The following is an 11,589-nucleotide window of genomic DNA, read 5'->3' on the forward strand; positions in this document are numbered from 1 at the left end:
GTGTGTGTGTGTGTGTGTGTGTGTGTGTGTGTGTGTGTGTGGGTGTGTGTGCGCGTGTGTGTGTGTGCATGTGTGCGCGCGCGTGTGTGTATTATCAAGGGTTAATAATTGATTTGATTTGATAATAATGACAAATTTGTCATGGGGTATTGTAGCAGTAGCACTAATGTAATATAAAACATATATACTACTATATCATAATACTAATAAGGTGATATATATATATATTATTGATATTATAATGTGTGTGTGTGTGTGCGTGCGTGCGTGTGTGTGTAGGCTACGTGCGTGCGTATGCCACTTTATTGGCATTACTGGGTCTGAACCAAGCAGCTGTATTGAATATAAAACAATATAATCATAAAACTGGGCTTTCTTATTTACTATTAAATTATATTTATTTCATAGCTAAGGTTCTTAATTTTTATTGAAGCTGTCTAAAAATCAGTGTCAACAAAACATTCATAATTGTAGATAATGTGTGATATCTGTGCCACTCCCATTATNGGCCGAGCTAGACACGATGAGCGCCGCGCTCAGCACTAAATTGTGAGCTTAATCTAAGGAGTGATTTTTAAGATGTTCTTCAGCGCCTTTCGGTATTTTTCTCCTGCCTCCGCTGCCTTTCGTATTTAGACACGCATATTGAAATTACCGAAAGGCCAGGACAAAACTACCGAAAGCGCACCAATAAGTGCCTCCGTGAAATATACAAGGGAGTGCAGAGAATCAGTAAGAATAAACTGAGAGTATAGTGTGGCGGTGAAAACGTGATAAATACATTAACAGCTAGACTCTTCCAACAAAGGGCGACAGAGAAAGAGAGACGGGAGAGCGAGCAGAATGGAGAGAGAGGAGCGGGGGAGGGGGAGGGTGGAGCAGAGATGAGACGCGCGCCTCAGCACGTAAATTTGTGAGTTATCTAATTGATTGATTTTTATTTGATGTTTGTCAGTGGCCTTTCGGTATTTTTTCTCCTGCCTTCCGCTGCTTTCGTATTTAGACAGCATATTGAAATTACCGACAGCAGACCAAAACTACCGAAAAGGCCACCAAAAAGTGCGTGAAAATATACAAGGAAGGTGCCAGAGAAATCAGTAAGAATAAGATATAGTGGCGTAAAACGGCTGCATAAATACATTACAGCTAAGACTCTTCCAACAAAGGCGACAGAGAAGAGAGAGGCCGGGAAAGAGAGTGGGAGCAGCAGAGTGGCAGAGAGAGGACGACCGAGAGAGAGAGAGAGAGAGCAGAGAGACTGGGGGGGGAGGGGGGAGGAGCAGACGAGAGCGCGCGCTCAGCATAAATTTAGGTGAGTTTATCTAATGAGTGATTTTTATGATGTTGTCTGGCTTCGGTTATTTTTTCTCTCTGTCTTCCGCTGCCCTTTCGGCTATTTAAACAGCCATATTGAAAATTACCGAAAGGCAGAAAACTACCGAAAGGCACCAAAAGTTCGGTCTGAAAATATACAAGCGGGAAGGTGGCAGAGATAATCAGTAAGAATAATGATATAAGTGGCGTAAAACGCTGATAAATACATTATAACCAAGCTAACTCTTCCAACAAAGGGCGACAAGAAGAGCAGAGGGGAGAGAGAGTGGCGAGACCAGAGATTGGGGGAGGAGAGAGAGAGCAGAAGAGAAGAGAGAGAAGAGAGAGAGATGGCGGGTGAGGGCGACGGATGAGAGACCGGCGGCGCGCTCAGCACTTAAATTGTGAGTTATTCTAATGATGTGATTTTTATGCATGTTTGCTCAGCTGCCGGCCTTTCGGTATTTATTTCTCTGCTTTCCGCTGCCTTTCGGTATTTTAGACAGCATATTGAAATTACCGAAAGGCAGGAAAAAACAACCAAAGGCTACAAAAAGTGGTGAAAAATATTAGCAAGGCAAAGCGGCAGCAGAAATCAGTAAAAATAGATATAGTTGCGTAAAGCGTGATTTAATACATCTACAGCTAGACTCTTCCTAACAAACGGCCGACAGAGAAAGAGAGACGGACGAGACGCTGACGAGAATGGGAGAGAGAGGAGTGGCAAGCAGAGAGCATGAGAGAGAGGGGGGGGGAGGGAGGAAGAGAGAGGAGGACAGAAGCCGCTCGGCCACTAAAGTGTTGGAGTTATCTAATTGAGTGATTTTTACGATGTGTCAGTGGCATTTCGGTATTTTTTTTCTCCTGCCTGACCGCCCTGCTTTCGGTACTTTAGACAGCCCATATTGAAAATGACGAAAGGCAGGACAAACACTACCGAAAGGGGCACCAAAAAGTCGTGTGAAAATATACAAGGGCAAGGTGCAGAGAAATCAGTAAGAATAAGATATAGTGCGTAAAACTGTGATTAAATACATTACGCTAGACTCTTCCAAACAAAGCGCGACAGCAGAAAGAGAGAGGGTCGATTATGCGCGAGAGTGCCGGCAGAGAGAGTGGTGGCAGATGATCGAGAGCAGAGGAGAGAGAGAGAGCTAGGGGGGGGGGAGGGCGGGGCGGAGGGCGGGGGAGGGAGGGACGAGAGAGAGCGCGCGCCTCAGCCACTTAAATTGGGAGTTATCTAATGAGTGCATTTTTATGATGTTCGTCAGTGGCCTTTCGGTATTTTTTCTCTTGTCTTTCGCTGCCTTTCGGTATTTAGACAGCATATTGAAATTTACGAAAGGCAGAAAAAAACAAATCCGAAAAGGCTACAAAAGTTGCGTGAAAATATACAAGGCCAAGGTGCCCAGAGAAATCAGCTAAATAACCAGGAAAAATAAGAGATAGTTGCCTGCTAAAGCCGTGATAAATACCATATACAGCTAGACTCTTCCAACAAGGCCCGACAGAGAACGAGTAGCAGTGAGTGCGAGAGAATGGGAGCAGAAGATCTGGGGAGAGAGAGAGAAAGAGAAGGGGGGGAGGGAGGCGAGAGATAGAGAGCGCGCGCTCGGCACTACAATTTGTGAGTTATCTAATGCCAGTGATTTTTACGAATGTTGCTCAGTTGGCCTTTCCGGTATTTTTCTTCTGCCTGTCCGCTGCCTTTCGTATTTAGACAGCATATTTGAAATTACGAAAGGCCCACCAAAAACCGTGGTGGAAAATATACACAGGCGTAAGGCTGCAGTAGAAATCCATTAAGAATAAGATATAAGCTTGCGTTAAAACGTGATACAATACATTACAGCGAGACTCTTCAACAAAGGCGACAGAGAAAGAGAGATGCGGGAGAGAGAGTGGGAGAAGCAGAGTGGGGAGAGGAGAGAGCAGGCAGACCGACCTCGAGGAGAGAGGAGACGACACGGAGGAGAGAGATGAAGAGAGGGGAGAGGGGAGGGTTGGCGGGCGGGCGACGGGGGGAAGGGAGGGGGGTAGGCGCGGGGGCTGTGGGGGAGGGAGAGAGAGCGACTTCGCCGCCGCGTCAGCACTAAATTGTGGCAGTTATCTAATGGAGTGATTTTTATGATGTTGTCATGGCCCTTTTCGGTATTTTTTCTCCTGGCCTTTCCCCGCTGCCCCTTTCGCGTATTTAGCACAGCATATTGAAAATTACGAAAGGCAGACAAAACTACCGAAAGGCCACCAAAAAAGTGGTTTAAAATATACAAGGGAAGGTGCAGCAGAGAAATCAGTAAAAATAAGCATATAGTGCGTAAAGCGTGCAAAATACATTACAGCCCTAGACTCTTCCAACAAAGGCCCGACAGAGAAAGGAGAGGCTCGAGAGCGATAGAAGGGGAGAGAGAGAGCAGGGGGGACGGGGAGGGCCCAGGGAGCAGAGAGAGAGCTGCGCTTCGGCACTAATTTGCCTGAGTTAAAATCTAATGTCAGTGATTTTTATGATGCTTGTCAGTGGCCTTTACGGTATTTTTTCTCCTGCCCCTTCGCCTGCCTTTCGGTATTTTAGACAGCATATTGAAAAATTACTGAAAGGCCAGACAAAAACTACGAAAGGCCCACCAAAAAGTGGTGAAAATATACAAAGGGCAAGCGTGCAGAGAAGCAGTAAAAATAAGCATATAGTTGCCGTAAAGCGTGATAAAATAATTACATTTAGGACTCTTTCCAACAAAGGCGGACAGAGAAGAGAGAGCGGGGAGCGACCGAAGAACGGAGAAGTGAGTGGTAAGAAAGAGGGCGGGAGGGGTGAGGCCGCACGGAGAGGAGAGAGCGCCACGCCTCCCAGCCCACTAAATGCGAGTTCATCTAATGCAGGTGAATTTTACGATCGTTGTCAGTGGCCCTTTCGCGTATTTCTTCTCCTGCTTTCGCGTAGTTTTAGACAGCATATTTGAAATTACCCGAAAGCCCCAGAAAAAAACTTGCGAAAGCGCACCAAAAAGTGCGTGAAAATATACCAAGGGAACTGCAGAGAAATCAGGTAGAATATAGATATAGTGCGTAAAACGTGATACATATACATATTACAGCCTAGCACTGCTTCCAACAGAAGCGCACAAAAAGAGGAGAGGACGGCCGAGCGAGAGAATGGACCGAGAAAAGTAGTGGTGTCGTGTGTGAGAAAGAGAGAAGCGAGAGCAGAGCAGACGCAGCAGACGAGATGAGAGAGAGGATGACGAGGAGAAGAGAGCAGAGAGAGAGACGGAGACCGATAGAGAGATCGAGCATGGCAAGCGCAGTAGCAGAGAGAGAGAGAGAGAGAGATGACTGACGAGGCTGCGCGCGCAGCACTAAATTGTGCAGTCATTATATAGACTGGAGATGACGCCAAACTGCACTGCCATCAAGCTTGTGCAGATATCAATCGGTCGCCGATAGAACTCCGCACTATCATCAGCTTTTCAGCCTACCTGCCATATTGAACACGCGTGGACCGTCAGCTTGGCCAATCTAGGTATCATGAAGATTGGCCATGTTGAGTGTCTAACAATCAAACTTCAAGCTCAAGCGTTATTATAGTCTTCATAAGATTTAGATATGTGAATGCAGAGTTCAGTCTAATTTTATCGATGCATGACGTAAGCATGCAGATGTTATCGTGTATTACAACATAATCCTCCCTCACACCGCTATGTGTTTGCACGCGGTAGAGCTGCAGTCAAAACCAGTAGCTAGCTGCTGTCACGCGCGTGCATACCGATATTTGCCGTTACTCGCAGATTATTAGGGAGAGTAGGCGCGATGCGACCGGAACCGCGTCATAATGATGGCAGGCGACTACGTGAAGTACACGCGGGGAGAGGAACACACATAACTAGAATTTATTAACTGTCGTTTGCACTGCGACGATTAAACTCAGAGCAGGAGAGCATTGTCTGTAAATAATTTTCTACTCATTATCTTGCATTTCGGTGAGCTTTTTTAGCCTTATTGTGGCATTCAGTGTTCTTTATTGATGCATTTGGAATTGATTTCGGTGTTACTTAGTGTTTTTCGGTGTGTGTTAAGAGGCATTTCGGAATTTTTTACCCTGCCTTTTGCGCCTTTTAGTGTTTAGACAGCAAATTACCAAAAGGCACAGAAACGCAGAAAAATCTACCGAAAGTGATTGAAAGACAATGAAAAATTCAAGGAAATATACGGAGAAATCAGTAAAAATAACATAATATAGTTTCTATACGTAAATCGTGGTAAATACATTAAAAACGCATTATTTTATTGAAAATCCCCATATTTACTTATAAAACATCCAAGAGATGGCGCTGTGGCATGTAAACATTGGCTGCAATTAATTATTTGTGTACCTCATTTCGGGCCGAGTTCAGTCATTTTTAGGGCATTTCGGTGGAATTTTTTTTGACATTTCAGCTCCGGACTGCTTCTTCCAGGGGAATTCGATGTTCTCATAGCGCCTTTCGGTGATTTTTAGGTGCCTTCCGGTGCCTTCCGGTGCCTTACGGTGCCTTACGGTGTCTTTCGTGCCTTTTGGTGCCTTTTGGTGTGCCTTTCGGTATGCCTTTCGGTGCCTTCCGGTGCCTTCCGGTGCCTTTCGGTGCCTTTCGGTGCCTTCCGGTGCCTTCCGGTGCCTTTCGGTGCCTTTCGGTAATTAGACGGACCCTATCATGTTAGCTCTAGTAACTATACTAGCCCGCGTACAGGCTGCCGCAGCCTGCGGCAACTGTACGCGGGCTATAGTTACTAGAGCTAGTATCATGTATGCCCGCGTGTATGTTGCAATTTGTGTATATTGACTTGACGTTAGTCTCGCGGCTAGCCGGACTAGCCTAGATTATAAATAGGCCAATTGATAACACCGTATTAGTTTGCATATGAATTAACCACTGGCATTGCCACACATCTTTAACTGCGGAGTTTCCTGGTCAAGCCTTGTCCCTTGACTCAAGGTACTAGTTTAGGTACATCACACAAGCACTTGGAACGTCTCAATAAAACAAAGGTAAATAAACACGAAATGTGTTTACTACCAAAGTCTTAATGTTTCTCTACTCTATTTCGCCTATAATGACCTGTAAATGCCGGTCAAATGCTCATCTGCAACACACAAGTACACCGCACGCTAGCTGCTGGACACTGCAGTGTGCAGCAACTAGCGTGCGGCGGCCAGCGTGTGACAGTGTGTTGCAGATGAGCATTTGGACGGCATTTACAGAAAATTGTCGGCAATAATAGGTGAAAGAGAGTAGAGAAACATTAAGACTTTGGTAGTAAATAGATTTCGTATTTATTTAGCATTATAATATATTTTATTGAAACGCTCCAAGTGCCTGTGGTACATCATGCCCTGCTGACGATACATAATTATTTATATAATATATACATTAATCATATCGTTACTCATTCCACGTCGTTGTACCACGCATGGTTCAGCATGGCTTCCACGTCACCGAAGACGACTACAGCGATCCTGCAGAGACTGCGCTTTTTCATGCGCAACTCGGAGGTGGTGAAGCAGCCGCTGCAGGCTTACATCGTGCCGTCGGGCGACGCGCACCAGTCGGAGTACATTGCGCCGTGTGATTGCCGTCGGCAGTATGTGTCAGGCTTCACGGGATCCGCCGGTAATGATAGAGCTCTATATCTGTGTAGCTCTACGCTCCCTCGTAGGCCTAGCTTTTCCTATGTAGCTATTTGCTATGTCACAGGTCTACAGACGTCCCAAGTGTCCCGGTCTCACCGGGATCGTCCCGGTGCGACATACTGGTCCCGGTGCCCCGTTAGGAGTCCAGAAAGTCCCGGTCATAACATTTTTCAGCCATATTTCAGGGTGCGAAATTAACGGAGTCCGGAGTCAAATACTCCCTGATTTACTGGCGGACTCCCTGATTTGACATATGCAGGAGTCCGTGTGACTCCCTGAAAATTCTGCCATACTAACTATAGTTCGTTCCAGAGCACGGCCTCGCGGAATTACCGTATTTTTCAGCTAATGTCCAAAGAAAATTTGGCAGACGTGCAACCGCATGAATCTTAAAAATAAATCTTTAATTTTGAACTTCAGACTGCAGACTCCCTCATTTTGCTGCAGACTCCCTCTTTTTGAGGGTAGGGAGGTTGGACTCCCGTGTTCAAAAGTTAATTTCTACCCCTGATATTTTAAAATTTACATCAGTAAATTACTAAATTTCCCGTGGTTGTTGATGTACTTTGATTCCAGCAAACAATAAAAGGCCACAAATGTCAAACACTTTTGTTTTCACAATAAATTTGCATTTTATTTTACATGTATACTTTATAAAAAATGGTGGTGCGCCGCGACAAACACGTCGCAGCCCGCCACAACTTTTTTCCTGTTTTTGCGCACCGCGAAAAAACGGCGATGGTCCATTATCACAAGTGATCCCTTTCTTGGATTTCCCAAGCTACTATCCAACCTGCCTGCTGGCCTGTCTGCCTTCCTGCCCACCCGTTTGCCTGTGTGCCTGCCTTTCTGCCTGCCCGTTTGTCTACCCAGCCTGTCTCTGCCTTTGTATCTGTATCTATCTACCTCTCGCTGTGATCACATGTCTATCTGCCTGTCTCCCTGCCAGCCTGCCTACTACCAGTCTGGCGTACTTACGGTTCTATTGCTTTCTCATCTATTATCTGTCAGTCTACTAATACATGTTTTTTTATCTATCAGTTAGTCTTACTCTCCATTATTCCATTCATCTATCTATTTTGCCATCTTATCTATCAGTTCATCTATCTATCAATCTATTTATCTGTCTGGCTGTCCGTCATTCCTTTCGTCCGTCAGTCCGTCTGTCCGTACGTGCATGCGTGTGTGTGTCCGTGCATGTCTGTCTGTCTGCCTGTCTGTCTATCTCTCTATTTATCTGTGTAGTTATAAATTTATCTCTTCCTGTCCAATTTCAGTGGGGTTTATTTGATAAAGACTTTGTCATTTATAACACAGGGGTTTAGATTGCATGTTGGAACAGTCCTTTTTTCATCTGCCTATCTGTCACATCTACCAGTTTTGGCTTTCCTCAACCCATTTCTCATTGTGCCCAAATTTGTGTGATGGTTTGGCTTTTCTCGTAGTGTTGCTGGCACGAAATGCCCATAACTGCCTCAAAATTTTTCCATATGTGAACGATATGTAACCATATAATAAGTGGTTCTGGATCTGGGTCTAGGCACGGCTATAGTAACAGAACAGTGTGCTGCCCTGTGGACTGACGGACGATACCACCTACAGGCAGAAGAGCAACTGGACAGCAATTGGACGCTAATGAAAGAAGGTATATATGGCTTAATAGGAGTCACCGTCAAATGTTATATTTTTGTTTGCGTGATTGGCTTACTCGTTATGGCTATAACGTGTACCGGAGAGAATGGGTTTATCATTTAAAACGTGCTGCGTTTTTTCCAAATGTAAAATTTTACCTCTTATGTAAAATAGCTCTTAAATATAGAATACCCTTTGGTATAGAAAAGTGTGAAATGGTTCTAAATCGGTGGTTGTTTCATGTTAAGGCGTGGCTGCTACTCCGACGCAGGCCGACTGGTTGTCGAAGTCTCTGCCAGAAGGGGCTCGGATAGGAGTCGATCCATTTCTCCTCTCTGTCGGTAGGTTCCAAAGTCCCTGTGTCCTCGTGTAGTGCACACCTATGTGACACGCTGCACGTATAGTAGCAGCCCAGTCTAATTACCTACTGAATGAGTCCAACCGTGTGGTGCCCCTGTGCACCATATTCACAGTATCTTATTTCACGTTATAACATGGTTCGCACAGTCCTTGAAAAGTCCTTGAATTTGAGGGGAGTCCTTGAAAAGTCCTTGAATTTGAGGGGAGTCCTTGAAAAGTACTTGAATTTAGTAAATGTTGATTTTGTACTTGAAAAGTGCTTGAATTTCATGAAAAAGTTCTTGAATTTTATGAAAATGTCCTTGAATTTTTAGAAAGAATCCTTGCCTGTAATAAAAAGAAATGTTGTACCATCAATAATGAGCAAACCTCAATAAAAATTGCATTAAATGAGCTTAAAAAGCTATAGACACGATAGACAGTTAAATGATGATCACAAATTACAGTAAGTCAGTAAAATCAGTCAGTAAATCAAGGTATGTTGTAGAAGTGACAGTGTTTAGAAGGGTTTATTAATGTGATCCAGGTAAGTTTTAGAGGTGACATGCAATGATTAAGAATGTGGTTATTAAATTAATCCAGGTATGTTTTGTTCTGTGTATGAATTCCGGTAAAATGTCTGATAAAATGTCCTTGAATTTCCGATAAAATGTCCTTGAATTTCCGATAAAATGTCCTTGAATTTCCGATAAAATGTCCTTGAAAAGTCCTTGAAAAGTCCTTGGAAAAAATTTCAGTCCTGTATGAACCATGTATAAGTTCTGAATGTATATGCAGTTATAAAGTTGTAACGTTTTTATTTGCTTACGATGTAGCCGTTAAGTGTACTGATTCGTGAGATCTATTGTTTAGCTTGTACACTGTATATTGTCTCTATATCTCTACTGTCACCAACCTTTACAGCACCCCACCCCGTACCCTCACCGCAGCCCACTCTATACAACCCCCACCCTTAACCCACTCATTCTATACTACCCCCTACTGTTACTTCACTTCCACTCTATACAACTCCTTACCCGCACCTCACCCCACTTTATACAACCCCCTAACATCACCTCACTCCCATTTTATATAACCCCTACTCTCATCTCCTCTATATACAATACTCTACCCTTACATCACCCCACCCTATACCACTCTTTACCATTACCTCACTTTCACTCTATACAACCCCCTACCCTCACCTCACCCCACTCTATAAACCCCCTACCATTACCTCACTCCCATTTTATATAACCTCTACTCTCATCCCCCCCATATACAATACCCTACCCTTACATCACCCACCCTATACCACCCCCTACCCTTACCTCACTTTCACTCTAAACAACCCCCTACCCTCACCTCACCCCACTCTATACAACCCCCTACCCTCACCTCATCCCACTCTATACAACCCCCTACCTTCACCTCACCCCACTCTATACAACCCCCTACCCTCACCTCACCCCACTCTATACAACACCCTACCCTCACCTCACCCCACTCTATACAACACCCTACCCCTTACCCTCATCTACCCTCCTTACCCCATGTATACCCCAACCTTACCACACCACAACACTTACCCCGCGGTAATCTTCCCATCCGCTTGCTATCGGAGATCTAACACTCATATCTAACACTCGCTCTTCTCTACGCACCTTTCCCCGACGCTGCGTCGGCACGCGCAGACGTGTGGCGCCCTCTGTCGGAGAAGCTGAAGCAGAGCGGGCGCGAGCTGGTGCCGATAAATCAAAACCTCATCGACCTGGTGTGGGACGATCGCCCGGCATCGCCTAGCAACCACATCGACATACAGCCACTACAGTTTGCAGGTACGCTACCTTTCGTCGTCCGTTCACAGCCGCAGTACTGCATAAATGTTGCCCCAGCGCCCCCTTACAGCTGTAGGAACACTCCCCCAGCGCTCCCTCACATCTGTAGGAACACTCCCCTAGCGCCCCCTCACAGCTGTAGGTACACTCCCCCAGCACCCCCTCACAGCTGTAGGAACGCTACCCCAGCGCCCCCTCACAGCTGTAGGAACACTCCCCCGGTGCCCCCTCACAGCTGTAGGTACACTCCCCCGGCGCCCCCTCACAGCTGTAGGAACACTCCTCTGGCGCCCCCTCACAGCTGTAGGAACACTCCCCCGGCGCCCCCTCACAGCTGTAGGAACACTCCCCCAGCGCCCCCTCACAGCTGTAGGAACACTCCCCCGGCGCCCCCTCACAGCTGTAGGAACACTCCCCCAGCGCCCCCTCACAGCTGTAGGAATACTCCCCCGGCGCCCCCTCACAGCTGTAGGTACACTCCCCCAGCGCCCCCTCACAGCTGTAGAAACACTCCCCGAGCACCCACTCACAGCTGTAGGTACACTCCCCCAGCACCCCCTCACGGCTGTAGGAACACTCCCCCGGCGCCCCCTCACAGCTGTAGGTACACTCCCCCAGCGCCCCCTCACAGCTGTAGGAACACTCCCCCGGCGCCCCCTCACAGCTGTAGGTACACTCCCCCAGCGCCCCCTCACAGCTGTAGGAACACTCCCCCGGCGCCCCCTCACAGCTGTAGGTACACTCCCCCAGCGCCCCCTCACAGCTGTAGGAACACTCCCCCGGCGCCCCCTCACAGCTGTA

At 46.3% G+C, this 11,589-nt stretch overlaps 1 protein-coding gene across 5 annotated transcripts in view; it reads left to right on the forward strand.

The window, feature by feature from the left end:
- Nucleotides 1-11,589, forward strand: part of LOC106809286 (xaa-Pro aminopeptidase 1-like) — a 37,799-nt gene that overhangs the window by 15,092 nt on the left and 11,118 nt on the right. For 2 of the 5 annotated variants that reach the window (XM_014812304.1, XM_014812300.1), the window contains exons 3-6: nucleotides 6,769-6,959; nucleotides 8,520-8,624; nucleotides 8,860-8,952; nucleotides 10,645-10,788. In XM_014812304.1, coding sequence (XP_014667790.1) covers nucleotides 6,770-6,959; nucleotides 8,520-8,624; nucleotides 8,860-8,952; nucleotides 10,645-10,788 — 532 coding nt within the window. In that variant the 5' untranslated portion in view covers nucleotide 6,769. Of the gene's footprint in view, nucleotides 1-5,617; nucleotides 5,799-6,087; nucleotides 6,285-6,768; nucleotides 6,960-8,519; nucleotides 8,625-8,859; nucleotides 8,953-10,644; nucleotides 10,789-11,589 lie in introns of those variants that run through there. The other 3 variants (XM_014812303.1, XM_014812302.1, XM_014812305.1) reach the window with 3 other exon arrangements.

Source organism: Priapulus caudatus, unplaced genomic scaffold (assembly GCF_000485595.1).
Source record: "Priapulus caudatus unplaced genomic scaffold, Priapulus_caudatus-5.0.1 Scaffold342, whole genome shotgun sequence".
NCBI classification, from domain to species: Eukaryota; Metazoa; Priapulida; class Priapulimorpha; order Priapulimorphida; family Priapulidae; genus Priapulus; species Priapulus caudatus.